General features: G+C 40.9%; 1 protein-coding gene across 3 annotated transcripts; it reads right to left on the bottom strand.

Annotated features, from left to right (window-relative positions):
• Positions 1 to 281: 281 nt before the first annotated feature.
• On the bottom strand, positions 282 to 17,790 carry TSC1 (tuberous sclerosis 1). 3 transcript variants are annotated; one of them, XM_009998872.1, is made up of 21 exons: positions 17,685 to 17,790; positions 16,928 to 17,031; positions 16,138 to 16,290; positions 14,252 to 14,396; positions 12,936 to 13,090; positions 12,547 to 12,620; positions 10,922 to 11,100; positions 10,335 to 10,444; positions 9,692 to 9,815; positions 9,205 to 9,317; positions 8,808 to 8,880; positions 7,372 to 7,470; positions 6,702 to 7,272; positions 5,915 to 5,958; positions 5,144 to 5,310; positions 4,125 to 4,307; positions 3,683 to 3,793; positions 2,999 to 3,121; positions 1,799 to 1,986; positions 1,524 to 1,685; positions 282 to 768 (listed from the first exon to the last, which is right to left on the bottom strand). In XM_009998872.1, the coding sequence occupies exons 1-21, from the start codon at positions 17,788 to 17,790 to the stop codon at positions 282 to 284; spliced, it is 3,471 nt and encodes a 1,156-aa protein (XP_009997174.1). The 3 variants fall into 3 exon arrangements, with proteins under 3 accessions (XP_009997174.1, XP_009997175.1, XP_009997176.1); XM_009998873.1 differs by having other exon boundaries at positions 9,205 to 9,314; XM_009998874.1 differs by lacking the exon at positions 16,138 to 16,290.
• Positions 17,791 to 19,946: the final 2,156 nt, after the last annotated feature.

Genomic DNA, 19,946 nt, shown 5'->3' with positions numbered 1-19,946 from the left:
ACTTGCAAATGCTAACAGTTGTCCCTTCAAATTAGTACACGCTGCTAAGGACTGAATTGGAGAAAGAAGCTGGAGTTAGGCTGGGTGTTTCAATTCCAGACCCAAAAATCCACTTAGCATTCATTCAGCAGCCTTCTTCCATTCTGGACATCAATCCTACTCCGCTGCATGAGCTAGCTGCTCAGACCAAAGGAACAGAAAAGCTTTTAGTTAAACTTGCATTCACACCTCCTGTTCTATGCCAAGAATATGAAAATAACACTGATTGACTCTCTTCCGTTTTAACTGTGGTCATGATGAGTTTCATTGTAGTCCATGATATGAAGCTGTCCAACACTGCTTTCCTGCAGCTTAGGCGACAGGCTAAGGTGGTCGGGGCTTGTAGGGGCCTTTGTCTCCATGCTTGGATCTTTACATAGTTCAGTCTTTCCAGCATCAGAAAGCCTGTTGATGGTCACACCCTCCTCATCACACTGGCTCTCGCTCTTGTTGCGAAATAATTCTCGTGCCTTCATTCCAAGGAAGCTCTTGGAGCTGGGGAGTGAACCTACAGTCAGTGGGACAGTAGTCGAGGGCTCCAGCAACACGGATGTTTCCCAGCGACTGCTGAATCTCTGGTTCTGGGGTTTTTCTGGGGTGGAGAGCTCACTGCTGCTACCACCCTTACTGCTACTGCTACCTCGAGTGCTGGGAGGTTTGGTCTCTCCATTTCTACCAATTGTTTCTTCACTATATCCAGCCACAGTATCTTCATTACAACAATCCAGCCTGTTTTGGAGGCAGAGAGAGGATACAGTGTCAAAGAAATGGCAGCAACTGTTTACAGTGGAAAGAGAAATGCTGGGAAAGGCAGGGTACTTTGATTACTTTCCATTTCTGCTAATGCATATGGAATTGAACATTTTTCCTTTCACAGTTTTGTAGCAAAGCAGAACTGACAGAGGACAAGAGAAAGGTGTCACACACTCAGCTTTTCAGCATCCACTGTTTTAAATCCAAAGCTGACAATAATCCCAAAGCAGAATGGAACTGCATCCTGATCTCTTAAGGTAGAGACCTGCACATCTTCCTTAGATTGCAGATCTTTCTTTCACCAAACCCAAGCACGGGTGATTGCCACAAACCTGCTGGCAGCACGAGGTCTCCTGAGGCTGTAAGCAGATTTTGGTGCAGAAAACAAACAGGATTATCTGCAGGAAGGTACCGAACTACTAGGGACACTCTGCATAGACAAAGTAAAGCAACTACATAATGACAGTGTAACTATTTGCAGATTCAAGAGACAGGTCTATGAGACTAGAGGTTTCTCAGTTCAGCCATCTGAAAGGTATTTCATGAGCACTTCCAGTTCTGTCAAAGGCTCTCAGGAACCCTATGCAGAGTCCTGAGATAGATTCAGTCTGTAAAGGGGGAGTACAAACAAATATTTGGAGATGATGCATCCAAGTGCTCAGATTCCATGAGGATATCGACTTTGAAAGAGCTGGTCATGATTCCAGCATCTTTTACATCCCCACCCTTACCTTTCTTCTGCTGCTTCAGCTGCTTCTGTTTTCTCATCTTCAAGTTTTTTCAGCAGGCTGCTCTTCTCCAGCCGCCCAAACAGATCCAAGATCTCCAGCTCAAATGCCTGTGTGATTCTTTTCTGGGCCTTGTACCTACTTTCTACTGCTTGCAGCTGACCTCTGGACAGACAAAGAAATTAAAACACATCAGGTCCAGTGTCTCTGGATTCTGCCTCAACCATGGCAGTGCAGCTGCCAATGCACAGCTAAAATTTTACACCTGAAACTCTTACCTTGCTTGGATTTTGACATCTTCCAGGTATTTCTTTTGCTCCAGGAAGAGGTGGTCCTTCTTAGCAAGCTGAGATTCCAGTTCAGCTATCCGTTTCTGGGAAGCATCAAGCCTTTGGCTTTGCTGTTGGACACACAGTTTTGCTTTCTCCAGTTCTTTCCGAAAAGCAGCGTGCAACATTTCAACCTCCTCAAAGGAAAGAACACAATGTTTGAGTATCATTTGATGGTGTGTTATTTTTATTAATATTTAGATGTGTTTCCCATGCTATAAATAGGCCCATTTTTAAGCAAGATGGAATAAAAAAAAGCATTTCTAAAAAGACACATAGGCTACCAGATAGTCTGAGCATGTACACTATTAAGTTGCTGTGAAAAATAACTGTACATCACTGGAATTTATTAACACAATGTTCCTTATGAAAAGCTCTTTTCAACAAAGCAGCTTGCCAGTTCTGCACCAGATTAGGATAGACAAACTCAATTTTAAAACAGTTTTTGCAACATGACCTTCATTAAATACCAGTAAAATGTATTTTTTTTTTTTGGTTTGGCTTATTATTGACCTTCTTTAATTACTTGCTCTCACGCAGATACAGTTACACTGTTGTGCCATTTACTTCCTTTTGATTAAAAAAAGGTTTATCTGAAGTCAGGAAGTAAAACCATATGAACCATACAAGTTTTAGTAAAGTTAACACTGGCTCCTAATAGGAAAACATCTGAGTGAGAGGAGTAAAGCTGCTTATTTTAAAAGAGCACATGACAAAACCAGGTAAAACCCTGGTTCAGATCTTTCTACACACTCTAGCAGTACTACCCTATGTTACACAGTTTCACAAAGATCAGAGCCCAGTGTTACTTTACTTATAATACTCTGCTGCCAGTTATATTAAGAGCACAGTAAACTTTTGGTCTTTAGCATGAAAAAATTGTTAAGATATTATGTCAAGTGGCTAAAGCTGACCCCAGGTGTACTCTATCATCCCCTTCTTAGCTTTCAAGCACAGGGTACTGGAGAGATTCCGTAACCACATGGTGCGCAAAAATATCCAAACAGAAGATTTACTATGAAATCCAATCCCTGAAAGTCAATTTCAAATAAACTCTCTGCTAAGTTATGAAGCATTTCCTTCATTCTGAACACAAGGCTGAGAGCTTAAAGATGACCTCAAGTGATGTCTGCAAGCCTGTGATCACACCTTTGTAGTGTCTGTGTGCTTGTGCTGCAGCTGCTCCAGGTACAACTCGTTGACCTCTCCAAGAACCAGAAGCTGCCTGTTCAAGAACTCCATCTGTTGTTGCACTGATTCACTGTTGGAAAGCTTGAAAGAGAAATGGAACAGAATCAAACACTGGAATGAACAGTTCTGCAAGAGAGCCACAGCTGACAGCCACTGTGTTCACAGGGTACTTTCATAAAGGGAGACAAAGACAAGAATCCAATGTATGATAGGCAGGTGTTAAATAAATTAGCTTTCATAGTGCTGGTGATAGCCCACACAGAACTTCACCATACAGGTATTGTTTCCCTTCACATAACTATGTTTCCACTTACATGAGAAGTTCATTCAACTTCTGATACAAACAATATCTCTAAGATACCAAGATTCAGCAGAGCCTTAACACAAATTCATATTGCTCAATCTGCCAATTCCTACTGTGGAAAAAGCAGCCAAAATTACAAGTTTCAGGAGCCTTTGAATCAAGTTTAAACTTTCTTCACCAAAACACATTTCTCTGTGTTGTTTTTGTGCAATTATTATCAGATCCTATGGAACTAACCACAGGGTTTTTTTAGAACACGAAAAGATACTTGATACAAACTATCAGAAGAAATAAACCAAAAGATGCAAAGGGACCCTGGGAACAGTAACTTCACTTACCTTTTGAGAAACTTGGCTAAGCAGCAATTCAGTGTGACACACCTTGTTGTTAGCCTTCTTTAATTCTAACCTCAGATCTGCAATCATATTCCGGCAGTCTTCCAGCTTGGTCTGCTCAAACAGCAACAAAAAAAGGCCTCACTTGAGGTTGTGAAACTTTAATAAGGACTAGCAATGGCATCTGGCTGGATTATACTGGGTACTTGTGAAGCCCCAAAACCAGCTAAGAAACTGCATTTTCTTATTTTCGAACTGAACAAAACAGAATTATAAAAGGACCATGACTACGCCAGGCATTTCCAAATATGGACTTACTCAACCTTAGGACATGATCTCTAATAGAAATATGTAACTTTCTCTTAGCTATTTCATGCCATGTTACTAGGAAGGTTATTTTTAAAGCCAGTAAGTAGATAATTTGGTTCAGTGTTGTGCTTCATACCTGCAATTCCTGGCTCTGGTTGTAGAATTCCTCCCGGTCGTGCTGCAGCTGTCTGATCTGGTTGTGAAGCTGAGCTACAATGTTTTCATGTTCCTCCTGAAACTGGTGGTACCTTGCCTGTTCTTTCTGAAGACTCAGTTTCAAGGCCTGGATTTCTTTTTCCTGTAGTTTCAGCTGATCTTTCTGTTAAGAACACCACATGAAACATCAGACAAGACACCTGCTTTATCAGTCAGAATATCTGTCCTACGTCACTAGGTCCGTAAAGCTGCCAGGTACCAGCATGCACACATCACACTGTTCCATAGACAAGAGAGTCTGTAAGGATTTGGGGCTTGGTTATTTGGCTGAAAAAGAGATTAAATGGTGATAGAATGGACAGGCTGAAAACTTGAAGTCACATCCAAACTCACAGCAACAGCAGATTTTCCCAATGCACTTCAGGCTTTCAATGAGGACTTGGGCTTCACAGCTGAAGCTACAGTTGTTTTTATAAAATCAATTTGGATAGCTACTTTTGGCTCTTCTGCTGAATTATCAAAAGGTTAAACTGTAGATGGAAGTATATAATATGTAAACACAGAATGAAACCTGCCTAAATCTGTAGTAAGTCATCCTGCAGTACACTTAATGTATCATATAGCTCTGAAAAAGAACATTGGAGGTCTCAAAGCTTTTGTTATTACTCCTCAGTTGAGGAGTGGAAAAAAGGACAAGACTTCTCCAAATAGTGCAATAAGGTGTCTAGCCAGGCACTAAGTAAATTCTCCACTAACTCTGAAGCCTTTAATATTACCCCAAGGTAAGTGCTGGCAGGAGTCAAGCAGGCAGGCATCCACCCCTTCAGTTGCCTGCAACTCAAATAGAAACTACGGAATTCGCCCACAAGTCTGACTTTAAGGCGAGAAATGAGGCTTCTTTTTCAACTGAGTGGTACTGAAAGATGCTGGCCAAACTAACTAATGCTTGTTCTAAGAGCAGCGTGCTGCAATCATTGCTAGAGCTGCATCCCTGCTCACCATGGCAGCATTGTGCTCCTCCAGAGCTGTTGCTTTCACCACTTTCCGCAAAAGCCGGCGGTTCCGCAGAGCGTGCTGCTGCCTCTTGAAGCGCTCGTACAGCAGCTGGTTGTGCAGCAACAGCAGCTGGTTACGTAGGGTGTGAATCTCATCTGAAGGGGGAGAACCTGGATTGGGAGTTAGAAGACAGAAGAGATTCCTCAACTGTACTGTCCCTGCCCCACAGGTGGGAAATGTTCTCTAAAACAAGGAAATCAGACTTCGTCAAAATGACAACTTCGGAACCCGTCTGCTCCACCTGATCTCCAACATGACATTTTATAGGTTTTCCCCAGAACAACATGTTTATGCTTCACATGGATTGCTCCTTCAATTGGGGAAAAAAAAGCCAAGCTCACCATTATCATAGAACCCTAAGAACACAAAGCTATGACACATGTGAAGCAGCAAGGAATCCATCAACAGATTTAGATTCAAATAAGATTGACAAGGTGGAAGGATCTGTTAGATGATCAACATCACTCTGAAGGCTGGCAGATCTGAAATGGTCAAAAGCAGAAACATCTAGAACTCACTGCCTGTGGAAAAGGCAGTTTTCATTTTTCAAAGGTGAAAAAAAGCAGCTCATCTCACTGGAGCACTTCCTGCTAAGCAGATAAACCATGACTTAATGGAAGGCACCATCAGTTTAAAAAAAAAAAAGCAGGTCATTGTTTAAGCAAATCTAACAATAGGGGAACAGATTGCCAAACACATGAGAAACTTCCTCACCTCCAAAGTGAGTCCAGTCAGCAGATTTGCTTGGCAGAGACAATCTGAAAAATTAAAATAAAGCATTAACCAGTAAGTTTAAATATAAAACCACTCAGCAAGTTACTTTAAAATGAAATGTCTACCTCAAAGGAGCTTAAATACTAATAAAAGTCCAATTACAGTCAGTTGGTATGAAAAGAATGAGGAACCATGCAAGAAGCAGGCTGCAAGGGCAGAGGGTGGAGGGCATTATTTCTTAGAAGTTGGAGAAAAATTCCCTCAGGCACAGAAAGCAGCCTAAGGACAAAATGGAATACAGGGTGGTAAGACAAAAATAAGGAATACAGCAGATACACCTAAACCTTGAAGCTGGTTCTCCAGTCCTCAGCTTCATGTATATTAGAAAGAAGAAAGTGTCCAATCTCCCCTTGGCCTCTACATTTGCTTTTGAATATTTAGTGTGGGACTTAAACCTGAGGAAGTAACCAAATCTCACTGACAGAGGGACCAAACTCACACTTGCAGCACAGCTCACAGCCCTGCTGCTTCACCCCAAACTCCGTTAGTGAAGGCAGTAAATAAGGTCACTGCCCTTTTTTTTCTTTGATACCAAAGCACAGCACCACAGCAAACACAGAAATCCACCACCCAGAACCCTCAGCTCAGTTAACAGCAATGTTTCACAGAACATGGTTTCACTGCAGATTCCCAGACAGGGCTGCTTTCCAGGCACAGCTATTAACATGAAGCCAGCACAGAGAGGAGTAACAAGGATGTTTGCCATGGAAGATTTTCAGTCACCTACTTGTTCAGCTCCTTCGTGTGTGCATCTGCTCCTTGCTGTATCAGTCTGTCCAGTACTTCCACAGGAGAAGTAGAGGACATGCAGTCATCATCCTGGGTTCCCTTGGCTTTCTTTAGCAGCTCCTCAGTCTTCTTGCCAACAAAGAGGTAGGCAGTCTTTGGTAATGCAACCTCAAAAAGGTGCTCGTAGAGGGGAGGCTGCCCACTCCCAAACCCCACTCTTCTTTGTGCTGGTACTTTGCAAGGGCTGGGAGTGAGAATACTTGTCTCCCCAGAGGTTCCTTCCCTGTTACCAGCAGGGCTTTCACCAGAGCCTCCACAGGGCTTGTCTATGGGAGTAAATGTTTGTTTGGGTGTTTCCCGTGCGCTCTCAGGCCCAGGCTTGTCCAGAGAAGACGTTAAAGGCTCAGAGGTCTGACTGTGTCCCTGAACACCAGACACTACTGAATGGGTCTTCTTTTGAGAGCCTGACAGACTTTCGTTTGTGCGATAAAATGGAGAGTCAAATCCTCCTCTAGGCACCACGGGTTCAGCATCAGTTGTGATCTCAGAGATCTCTTTAGATATTGCATCTGGGAAGGAGGGGAGGGGGGAGCATCATTATGTATCTTGGGTTTTGCCATTGCAAATACTTCCTTAGCTAAGATGTACAAAAGGATGACAGAAATTACCTTCCTCCCTGTCCTTTTCAGCACTATCTTCAAAAGACAAACCACCTAAAAACTCCGGAAGATCACTTAAGGTTACTGAACTTTTACTACCAGGTGTGTCTGAAGAAAAGAAGAGAAAAAAAGAGTTAGTTGTACAGCAGCTGTTTTCTCCAGCATCATCACAGCACAAAACAGAAGCAGCTTACTGCTGAAAAGGCCATCAAATAAGCTTGTCCTTCCTTCAGGGAGGAAGCTACCTGACCTCTGCTTCTTTCCAGCTCAGAGATCAGTCACTGGTTGGTCCTGATCCCAAAAATGTCGTTTTGTAAACTTAACATTTGTGCAGGTGCCAACCTTTATGAATAAGGATGTGTTGTTTGCAACTGAACCCATTAAATCAACAAATAAAAGTGGCTTAAGTGTAGACTGATTATTGTTACTTCCACGTTAGCAATAAAGTCCCCTTCTGATCTGGCTATACAAGGACACAGTACTTACCCCAAAAAGAAAAAAAAGGAAGTTTAGCCAACTGGTGTAATACAAACTTGACAATATGTGACTACTGATCAAAACTCTGAGACAGCTGCCAGGGAGATACACACTAAAGCATGCAGGATACAGACCTCATGCTTGCAGCTCACTCACAGATTAAGAACCTAGTGAAAAACCTTGCCTGTTCTTGTCACTCAGAAAGTTCAGATTCCAGTGTTTCTACACAACTTTAGCAAGGAAAACCAGCTTTAAATTTCACTATCATTTCCACCTTGAGGATGGTGATGATTCACAGTACAGAAGTCTCAAAAACATTGCCAAAACCCCTTTCTACAGCTGTCACAGATGCAGATGACTGAGAATGGAAAATGGAATCTAGATTTACCTATTAGAAGTTGAGTTCCTCAACCATCCATTGGTGATTTCAATATTCCATAAGACTTTAAAAAAGGTTCAAGTACAGCAGTATAATGGTAGATAGAAAAAGTTTTTCCAAGAGCCTTTAAAAGGGAGCATCATATCTATCCTTATGTGCAGCCTTACAGTTTGATCCAGACAGGTGACATAAAACTGCTCAATTAAAACTTCATATATAACTTGCTGCTTCTAACAAAAAAATTCACCCCCAAAGCATCAGCTTTAAAAAAAAACAACCACAATTCCTTTTTCAGTCTTCATTGTAAATTTCTATATTTCAACATGCTCAAGTATGAATAAGGGCCAGTTTAAAAAAATCTGCAAGCTGTTTCTGAAGGTCAATAGTTAAAATGAAATCAAAAGCATCACAAGAAGGTTTTAAGTTGAATCACAAATTCAGGCAGGATCCTGGAACTATGAACTCAGGGAAAAAAAAAGAAGGAGAAAAACCTGTGGAAAAGGTGTTTGGCAATTGAAACAGGTGTCAATAAAACCAGGATTTGTTTACAAAAGGTTATTGTAATGGGGAGAGGAAAACAAGAGTTTACCCAATGATTTATCGCTGTTAATGACATTTTGCTGTCGGTACAGTAAAGGCCTCCCAAGGTCTGGTTTGTCCTCCTGAAAAAAACCCAACAAAATAAATTAAAAAAATAGATTTTCTGCATCAGATACCTGTTAGAATGAAACGTCTTGGGCAGTTTCATAGGAAGGAAGTTCCCACAAGCAGATGGCTTAAATAGCAAATCGACTGTAAGACTTAAAATCCTGCCACTGGAAATGGCAACAGTTGTCAAAGTTTAGAAGAAAATTTTTTCTTGGCAATAAAATGCAACATTTTTGTAAGTTACTCTGATTTTCCTTCTCAGTTATGGTCACTGCGTGTGTGACAAGTTAATGAAAGAAAAAAAAGTCAGCTTTGTGTGGTAGAGAGTTTTGTTATACCTTTTTAGGAGGCGTGGGAGCAGCTGAAGGGAGTGAAACATGCACAAAGTCATCTGAAGTGCAGGGTGGAGGAGATGTGGCTGGTGTTCCCAGAGGTGTTCCTTTCCCTCCTCCTGAAAAGAGGAAGTACAAAAGTTTTCTCAGGAAGGCTTCCTTATTTCAGCTGAACATAGTGTTTAGATATGTAATTCTTCACATGCAATCTCAACCATTTATTTTTAAATCTCCTTCAACTATTTACCAAGAGACAACTGCAGTTTCCACAAGGCTGGTTCCAGACCCTGCTACTTCATTCCCTGTGACTTACTTCCTACCTCAGTGCTTGCATTAGCACTGCTCTGGATGATCAGGTTCCCAGGAATAACAATTTAAGCCCATCAAACGGCCTGGTGTGACATTCCCATTTAAGAAGATGACAGCAAAATGTACAGCCAGAATTTCTATTATAATAAACCTCGAAGGCCTAACTTTAAAATTCAGCACATACCAGATGTGCCAAAAGCTTTGCTGTAAGGTTGTGATGCAGACTGGGATGACTCTGATGGGACAATTCCAGGAGAGGTGGGTGGAGTGGTCATACCACAAACTGCAGAAGGACTCCAGATGGTAACCTGTGTAAAAGCAATAATACACAGTAAACACCAATCAGTGAAATTAAGAGAAGGAACATGTGAAGCATCTGTATCCCAGTTCTGACATAGAAAATCAGGTGGGAATTAAATCTGAAACATACACTAAGTTCTGAAAACTCACAAGACATTTCAGAAAAAATATTTTAGATTGTCATGAGAAACTACAAGCTAAGTGCAAGGCATGAAAAGCATGCTGTGCTTGTTTCTGTAGTGAGAGGACAAGGGGTAATGGTCTTAAACTGGAAGAGGGGAGATTTAGGTGAGACATTAGGAGGAAATTCTTCAGTGTGAGGGTGGTGAGACACTGGAACAGGTTGCCCAGGGAAGCTGTGGCTGCTCCATCCCTGGAAGTGTTCAAGGGCAGGTTGGATGGGCTTGGAGTAACCTGGTCTAGTGGGAGGTGTTCCTGCCTATGCAGGGGGTCTGGAACTAGAGGAACTTTAAGGTCCCTTCCAACTCAAACCAGTCTGTGATTCTATGATTTATCTTCTGCTTTACCTGCTGTGGCTCAGCTGACAGCTGCATGGCCTGTGGGCTCAGAATTTGAGGTAGCTGCCCTGACATTTGTGATAGTGTTAGACGAGGAGTGGAATAGGGGGTGGAAGTCCCTGAAAGTTAAAAAAAAAAAAAAAGATAAAATGAAGAAGTATCCTATATATCAAATACAAATCAATGATTCTTCTGGTTAGTTTTTCAAGGCTTTTAACCAAACCATTTCACATCCATTCAACATTCATAGTCATAGCTAGCAAACAAGATAATCTTTCTCCAGACCAAGAAAATATCTTTTCAATATAAAGAGCATACTACAGTGCTTTTTTTGTGGGTTTGTTTGGTTGGTTTTGGGGGAGGACAACAGGGGAGGAAGAGACAGTCAAAAGGAAACTTGGCCAACACGCTGCATTCCCTGTACAACCAGAGCATGTATCCATATATTTCTTTTTTGTTGTTGTTTAAATGACAGCTTATTTTCTGGTGCCTAAGAATGGCACTTTAAGTGGGATAAATTAGCAAGATGCCTTATTGCTGGAGGGCCAGTTTTCCTCCAGGAAATGAGTAGTCATTAGCCATCAGGCACATCTTACCATAGCTGCCCTGTGTGTCAATGTAACAGCTGGAACTGGGGTCAGTTTGATGATGTTTTAAGCTTGTGCAGAGTTTCCGAGACACAGAGTAATAACCATCTTCATAGGAGGCTTCTGCAGGGTCCAGGGAGATTTTGGCACATTCTATCACAACATCATGAGTTTCTAGTCTTTTCCACCTGCAGACAGTTTTTGGATCCAAAAGATTAAGTTAGTCAATTATTGTTACAAAGAAAGAGTTCCTGGAGATAGGAAGAATTGGCTTGTAGGGTGGCTCATTTGTTCCAGACAGCTTTGCATGCTCCCAGCCAACACTGGAACAAGGCATCAGACAGAAATTGCAACCAGATGACTTGTAAGAGGGGGTCTCAGAGAGGAGACAAACAGCTTTGACACAGAGATCCACAACGGTCTGCCATGGAGCACTCTGGAAAGGAGGAAGAGCACACGAAGACTTGGTTGATCCTGAGCTTCAGCAGCTGTAGAAATCAGCTCAACTAGACTCAGAAGTTGGTAGTCAAAATTTAGACGTACAGACTATCAGTGAGGGAATCCTACATTATTTAAGCAAGCTGCATCTGCAATGCCAGTTTCAGATCTGCATTTTTCCTCCCTAGTTTTCAGAATGGTTTTAATTATTACTACCTCCTTCATTCTGAAAACATTTTCTCACTAAATTAAGCAGCCAGATTAGATCTACCCAATATTGCAGGGGACAGAAGTTCACTGTGAAGAAGAGAAAGCACAGAATTCTGTCTATTAAAGGCTGAGTTGCTTCTGAATGTAAGATATTATGTGCAAGATACCAAATCAGAAGGCTTCAACCGGTAGTTTTGTGCCAAGTGCACTCCTTAGTGGTGCCACCCTCCCCCCTGCCTGGGAGAAGCCTGCAAAACTGAGCACTGTGATATTCAAAAGGTTCCCATTTAGGAGTGTTTTCTGAAAAGCAGGGCAAGAGCACTACTGTGCAGCAACAAGAGTCAATTTCTCCTCTTCAGTGGCTGGGCCTGTGGAGACAAGAGAAAAGCAGCAAGTGGTGCTGCTGCAGGCAAATGAGCCTATTTCTAAAGAGAACTAATACAACTGATAATGTTAAGACATACCTGTTAAAAGAATTGATCTGTTAACTGAACCAATATCTAGGTACCAAAACAAGACAGACTGAGGCCATAAACACTTAAATCCTACCAAATAATTCAACAAACCAAAAAAAAACATGACCCAAACCTTAAGCCAATGAAGCAGGTCAGCAGTAGTTTCTCTTTATTCATTATAAGCAAATTCTTTCAGAACTTTATGCAGATGTTTGATTGTTAAGTGATAAAATTAGGACAAAGTCAACTGTTAAGTAGAAGATAGACTCCATCCCAAACACAAAATGAACTTAGAACCCAATGTTGTTGTTAATGGCCTTTCACATTGTTGTTTTTTGTTATTCATCCAGCTGTAAGCTTGGATAAACAAAGTCTACATGTTTACCTGGTGTACCTATGACTACAGGTGGCAAAACACCACTGGCACACACTATTGCTGACAGAAAAGATTTTGCTGTAAGCCTTCTAAAATAACCCAGCTAAAAGCTGCTCATGTACAGCCTTTCCTAATAGCAGAGTGAACATATATACCTTCGTGGGTCCAGTTCATGGTCCTTAGATCCAGTCACTAATTCTGGATGAATTCGCACATGTTCCATCATTGGCTGGATGAGCAAGAAGAAGTATTTATTATCAGTACAGCATGTTTTGATTGCTCTACACTACACAAAGCTGACGAGCAACCTACTGATCCCAACAGTTCAGAATGTTACATTTAACAGATAAATCTAAATCATCACAGCTTCAAGAGATGACCATGCTCCCAACTGACATTTCAGTCCTCCAATAGCCTGGTTTGATTCCCTTTTGTTGAGCAGCCCTCAGTTAAATCAATGTATCCTGTTAAAATGGCAAACACCTGCCTTTATACAGCTAGGAATTCCTTGTCTCAGAGAATACAGAGATGAGCAGCATTTTACCTTGACCACCTCTTCAAAGGTCCCCAAGTTTTCCTTCATACTGTAGTGAGAACGCAGAAAGGAGACAAAATTGCAAGGATACATTCCATAGAGACGATGAAAAAGAGCATAAACACTGGCATGAAGATGGACAAGGTAAATCTCTGCCACATGACCTGGGAAAAGCAGTTAGAATATTTTTAATTACAGTGTAAAAAACAACAACACTTAAAAGAATGCAAAGCACTTTTAAATTTGAAATGTTAACTGGAACAAGTCTTTGGAGATATGAGTAGTCCTCAGAAAAACTGTGAAATCTTCTGAGGGGACAGACAACACTTACTCATCAGCTCACAGCAAAGCCAAAAATTCTGATAGACCATTCCAACCAGTACCCTGTCACTCTCAAAGCACAGTGTTTTTTTATTCAAGTTCAAACCTGAAATCCCTCTAGATAAAGAGCCAGTCTGCAAGACTGAATGAATAAAAAAGACTAAGATTTAGAATCACAGAATGTTAGAAGGAACCCTAAAGATCATTTGGTTCCAAACTCCCTGCTATGAGCCTCACCCAACCAGGCCTTGAACACCTCCAGGGATGGGGCTTCCACAACCTCCCTGGGCAACCTATTCCAGCACCTTACTACCCCCCTTTTTTTGAAGTTTGCTTCACTTCACAGAAAAAAACTAAAAGTTGTATCCACAAAACCAATTGTGACAGATCAGCCTTGCTAGTCATCTAAGTTCCAATCCTACTTGCAATGCAAAACAGCCCTTGAAATACCATCTCTATGTGCTTAACACAGCATTTGTTCATACAGCCACGAGACACATACACACAGAGAACACTGGTGTTAGATACCAGACACTCTGAACCAAATTCAGCAAAACCAATTCAGCAGAACCAGAGCTGCAACTGAGAGGATTCGTCTTACCAACACTTGCATGACTATTGATAGTTGCACATTAACAGGAACTCCTACATGTTGCTCCTTCCCCCTCCCCATTTATACCTGGAATCTCAATTTCCCAAAAAACTGACTCAAATGTCAGCGTTTTCCCTTCTCTATCCATTAAGATCAAGCTCTGCTTCTTGCTTTCATCAGGGGGGCATTTCAGTCCAGTGAACCCTCATATAGTAGCACCACCACATGGCAGAATCTAAGAGACTTCAAAATGTTGAACAAATAAGCACTCCCCGATGCTATCAAAGAACAGAACAGCTTGTGGGCTTAATGCATCATTTCCTGCATTTAGTCTTAGGCAAAAGAATGTGCTCAACTTCACAAGGGTTTGATTACTAAACCATAACTGCATGCAACAAAGTTGAAATCTCACCTGGATTCTGCAAGCACCAGGCTGAGAGACGCCCAAAGATACCAAAGAAATCATGAAGATACTGTTTGCCAGACTGAGGAATCATTGGCAACATGGTTATTAGCACTAGGACACCTGTGGTGAGTACTACTACATCTGTGTCAGTCTGCAAGAAGGGAAAAAACCTGCATTAGTCAGTTAAAAAGAGCTGAACTTTTATGTATTTTTTTTTTTCCAGGGATGAAGTGAACATTGAATCATCATCATGGAAAAAGTTCTCTACTTTGAAACATTCCTTCTGAAACCTACCATGACTTAATGAACAGAGATGATTGTGTCTTTCATCCAGAGCAACTCTAAGAAAAAAGATTTGGGATTCTTGCTCCTATTCTGCTGTTTTTCTGTATTCAGCCTTGACTTAGTTAAAAGGGAACATCACTAAAGTTCCACGATTGGGTAGGAAAAAAATTAAATCACTGGTATGTGAAGCAGCTTCTGTATCCTCTTTCCTCCTTCCCAGAGCTTTGCACACACATCATTCTGAGCCTAAGAAACTGCAAATCTGATCAGGCTATTCAAGGATGTTGGCCAATTACCAACACAAGGGTCAAAGCTTTTCTACTAAACCTGGTTGATGACTCCAGCAGCTGTTTCCTAAAGCAGTAATTCAAACCATAACTAAGACCCTGTGACTCACACACAGATAAAGGTGTAAGTAGCAGTAAAAATCCTTTGCTAGATGAAACAGTAATGCAGACTCAGATTTTAGGACAGGGCAAAGAAAATCTCCCATCTCTTTCCCAGTGGGGTCCCTGCTTGCTTCCTCAGCTTAATTGTATATTTTCCTTGCTAAATTCTCTGCTTTGTGAGGATAGGGGTGTAAACATCACAGGCAAGCCTGTGGCCAGAACCCCCTAAGCTGGTCTTGCTATCTCCCCCAAGAGCCACTTGAACTGATTAGACATATTAAGTGTTCTGGATTTTCCTTCCCCAGTGTAATTTATGGCCTCTGTTCTCCCTCAGTCAGACATGACCTCTCACAGCACATTTCAAGTCCACCCCTATCCCTCTGTACACATTTCTGGCACTTCCACATCTCTGTTCTACTCCCACCAGCTCTCTGACACACTCTCACCATCAGATAAGGCTCACACTGAAAAGAGTAACAGAACTCATCAGGCACATCAGGAGTTCCAGGAAAAGCACTTGTAGCTTCCTCTTTGGCAGTTACAAATTCCTTGCTTTTGTTATGAAGAGAACTGGTGCTTGACTATATTATGCATTTTAATGTGACTTGAATGAATAAAAATTCTTCACTGTCCTATTAAATTATATTACTGAGAACATGTCCTAGGTCTCAAAACACTTTTCACTCCTTACTCACTGTTACAATACCATACAGGATAATAATTGAGACATTTGTAGATGGAGAAAAAAGAACCAACAAAGCACAGGGAAACAGCTACAACACATCTGTACCTAGGAAGGGAAAGTCTGCTAATTTCAAGGTAATTTCACCATGGAGTAGTCTATCACATGGCCCATCTACAGTGCAAGGAGATGATATTACCTTACATGCACAAATTTCAGAAGGCACTAAAGGGAAGTTGCAGTATTTCTCCTTAAGTTCACATTGGTGATGTCCATCAACCTCACAAAGGCCTTCTGCCTTTACCTTACTTTTAGAAAAGTTTTGTAAACTTGACTAACTCAAAGTTATACAGTGACAGTGGCCTCTGGAAACAAGATTGTCAGTAATAACAGGATCAGCTCAGAATATTGAGTTGATTCATTCCACCGTGGCTCGGTATTTTAATCAACATTTTCTCTCTTCTCACAGCTTAGCTAAATGACACCCCAACAGAAAACAAACACCTTGCATTAAAAATATGACTGACACTTCCTACCTTGAGACATTTAAGTAATGAAAGTAGAAGAGGTGCTTGAGAAAGCTTATGTTTCCAAGATGGTTGTCGTCTTATCACATGTCCCAGCAGCGAGAGGGTGGGTAAACGGGTAGCAGCTTTGCCCATGTATTCATTAATTTTATCCAGTAGATGCTGAGAGAGGATTTTGCAAAGAGTGGTAGAAAAAGGAAACATTTATATTTAACTGGTATGTATTCTTTTTCAACAATTTATATTCAGCAGTTTGCCGCTGCCAATTATGGAAACAGGGCATTTTAAAAATACACAGGGCAAATAAAATCCTGCAATAAATTTGAAATGCAAGCTATTCAGTCCAGAAGCAGCCACTGCACTTCAAAATGTTTATCATAAATAAATAATAAAACAGTTTTGGTTAGCAGAAACCAAATAAATTGTAGTGCCATTCTCTCCCTCCATTTAAAAGTCCTTCCTTGCTCTCAAAATACCCAATTGGTTTTAGGCTCACCCATCTAGCACTGAACATCCATCCAGCAGCAGCATTGCAAAGAGACCTCTGAGTTCTCAGAAAGTTTTCACTTGCAGAGGTTCTGTGCCTAGGTGGGTCAGTTTAAGCAATCCAAGAAACACAGATCTTTGAAGTTTTTCAAAACTTACTCTTACTACAGGAACACTACATCTCTACAACAAGGTAACTCTGTACCAGAATGGAAAAAAAAAGACAAGCAACCAGAATTCTAAGAGATGCTGTTTAAAGGCTGCTTCACTACCAGATTAAAATATGCCAGACTTAATAAGAAGACTCTTTTACCTTGTCATGAGGCTCTTGCAGTGTGGACAATATATGCAGTGCCTGCTGAGAATTGGTTTCCAAGTAATACTCCACCAGGTTGTTCACAAGCATAGGCCCACGGTCTGCCCGTTGGTTCACAGCAAGAAAAAAAAAACAACAAACATTCTCAACACACTAAAAATGAAGCATTTGTTACAGGGACGTTGCACAACTTTTTGACAACTGTTACACAATTTATAACATAAACCAGTACTTAATGTTTACCAGACCTTTAGGAAAAGGAGACCTCTCAACTATATTTTCTAGCTCTGAAAAGGCTCTATCAACATCAAGGATGCCTTAAGAGAAGCAATCATTTTGTCAACAATTGTCTGTTGTTTTGTTTGGGGTTAGGTTTTTTTCCCTTGTTTATTTTAAGAATGAACAAAATCTCACTAGTTTCCATGATGTGGATGACACCTCATTCTTTCTAAGATACGCTTGACAAAGAAAGTTTCATCAGCTCTTGATAACTTGAGGTTATGCCCCAGGAAAAGCAAGTCATTTTATAATGGCATTTTAACACTTATATAACAGACCTCTCCAAGAGGCATCCCCATTAAGCAAAATGGACTGAAGCCTCAAGCCTTAAAGCAATTTCAAAACCAAACATCTAGAGTTTTTATCAAGCTGCATTTGCAAAGACTCTGTTTTATAGAAAAAAAAATACAAATTATTCTACCTCTATTGGTAGAAAATCAAAACCCTTCCTTGAGTTACCTAAAAGGATACATACCACAAATGAGATTATCTTTGAATGCAGCTGTTATATCTTCCAGGACGCCCAGAATTGGAGAATCCAGCATTGAGAGGAGCTCACCAACATTTCCTTGCTGTGCCATGATGCATGTACTGACATGAATGTGGAGGTTAAAATTTCAGGAAGTTCTTCATTGGTGCCTCTCTACCAGACTAGGAGAGAATAGAGAGCAGATGAATCAACTTTCCTTTCTCCCTTTCCATCTTAAATCTCTCATCACTCCCTTACTTCTTCTCTACACTACTGGCTATTTAACACTGAAAGAATTGCTAGAGATTACACACCTTCAATAAAAGCTGTAAGAGAAGCTTCCAAAGAAGGCAAAGAGCCACAAGGGTTTCCTTTATATTTTTTTTAAAAAGACACGAATCTGCTTTGTGGAAGACCCTGCTAGCATACACAGACTGTCAGAGCAATCCAATACCATGTTTTTTAACTTGCTTTCCAGGTCAGTCACCCAAGACTAAAGTTTTGAATAAAATACAAATAGCTCCCTGGAATCACTCAGTCCTTGCTTTCTTACAGCAATTCCTCCTCAACCAACTTTTCAAGTCTTTTGCATAGTGGTCTACACTCTGGAGAAAATATGCATGGCAAGATCCTTCTCCACTCCTGGGGCTAGATTAGAAATTCACTGCCCTGGGCTTTGCATTATTGCATACTAATAGACTTGTGCTTTAATGCTTGCCATGTGGCCAAGTTACAGCTGTTAGGAAAGTCAGTTAGGGTTACTACAGCTGCTGTCCCTCAGCTACCCTGTGCATACTGAACCACAAGCTCAACAGCACAACATACCTTATTTTCACATGCATACATTGTGAATAATACATTAAAAGCCTCTGCAGTGCAAAAACTATCTAGATTATTAAATGCAACAGTGTGTAGATAACATGACTGGTCAGCTTCACAGTACTAAGGAGAAGTAAATCTAAGCCATCTCAGACTTTTAAGATGGCTTCCTTCCATGTGCCAGCAAGGGAGGGATTCAGGTATCACATCCATCTATCTTTGTATCACAAAATTAATCAAGCTTTTCTCATCTGTAAGAATCCTATGCTGAACCCTTCCCAGTGACAGCAAGAGTCATGCTTCACATCATACATAATTTTATTAGCAAGGGTTTCTTCTCTCCTCCTACTTCCAGCTAGCATACATTTTTCACTTCCTCCATGGAAGGCAAGACTGACACGTACGAAGTTTACACACAAGATTTCTTTGCACAGCAGTTGTGTATACAGCACCTGTTCTGTGGACAAGTTGAGCTTCTGTCTGCAATGCTGTCAGCCACACTCCTTTCATGATCACTAATAAAGAAAAAGCAGGAAGAAGTTAACAAAAGGCACAATTTATTTTTCTGATCAAACTTTTTATATTCAGAACAGCACAAAGTTCTTTATTAAGGACAGCAGAACTATGTACCTCCTGTGTGATGAAAGCCAGCCCTTGGTTTAAAAAGCACCAAAAGGTGTTGCACAGTTGCCCTTTCCAGAATTGTCCACAGGTTAAGTTGTGCAATTGCCTCAGACTAGATAGCTTTCACAGGAATGCAGCTTTGTACCGTGAACCTTCAAAAGCTGCTGAAATTTTATTTAGAGACAGTAAAATCTTACACACAAAGAAGTCTTCTCTTATCCTACCACATTCTGAACCTGCAATAATTAATATCATGATTTAAGCTTTTAGATGACAGTCAAAATGTGGTTAGAATTAGCCAAGGACCATGTATGCTGTAATCACTTACACTACTTTTTTGAAAACTTATGCTTAACAATGCTACTGGACAGCAGGAGTTAACCTGTCCACCAGTAAACTTTGTCATTTGCAACATATCTCTCTGCAGTTGCAGAACTGCCCAAGGTCACTTTTATTAGGGCCACAAGACATCAGTTTACTTAATCCGGCACTGATTGCAAATTCAAAGGTGATAATATGGCACCACACTTACACCACCACTTAATTAGAAACAAACTTCCAGTAATCACAGGTCCAGAACAAACCAAAAGCCCACCCCCCACCCTCAGTTTTCAATGCTCATAGCTGAACAGTCCAAATGAAATGTCAGTTTCTCTACAAGCAGCCAGCAGAGTTTGCTAATTGAAGTACTTCAGACTTAAATGATACTTCTTTTCACATCCCATGTTGGCAAGACCTTAAAACCAGCAGACTTCAAACTGGCTGATAGAGTAAGCAAGACTTACAACTAAAGATAAGAAATCAGAAACTTGGGATGGGGGGAAA

The sequence above is a fragment of the Chaetura pelagica genome, unplaced genomic scaffold, assembly GCF_000747805.2.
Source record: "Chaetura pelagica isolate M959 unplaced genomic scaffold, ChaPel_1.0 scaffold405, whole genome shotgun sequence".
In the NCBI taxonomy this organism is placed as follows: domain Eukaryota; kingdom Metazoa; phylum Chordata; class Aves; order Apodiformes; family Apodidae; genus Chaetura; species Chaetura pelagica.
The sequence above is the reverse complement of the archived record's forward strand: the minus strand, read 5'-3'. Positions and strand labels throughout refer to the sequence as shown.

Bases quoted from the DNA above. Each gene is read 5' to 3' on its own strand.
- TSC1 (XM_009998872.1), bottom strand. From the start codon at position 17,790: ATGGCACAGCAAGGAAATGTTGGTGAGCTCCTCTCAATGCTGGATTCT. The intron at 17,032-17,684 runs GTATGTATCCTT...ACCAACGGGCAG, and splicing joins CAAAGATAATCTCATTTGTG to ACCGTGGGCCTATGCTTGTG. The intron at 13,091-14,251 runs GTGAGATTTCAA...TGCTTTTCCCAG, and splicing joins CTGGTGCTTGCAGAATCCAG to GTCATGTGGCAGAGATTTAC.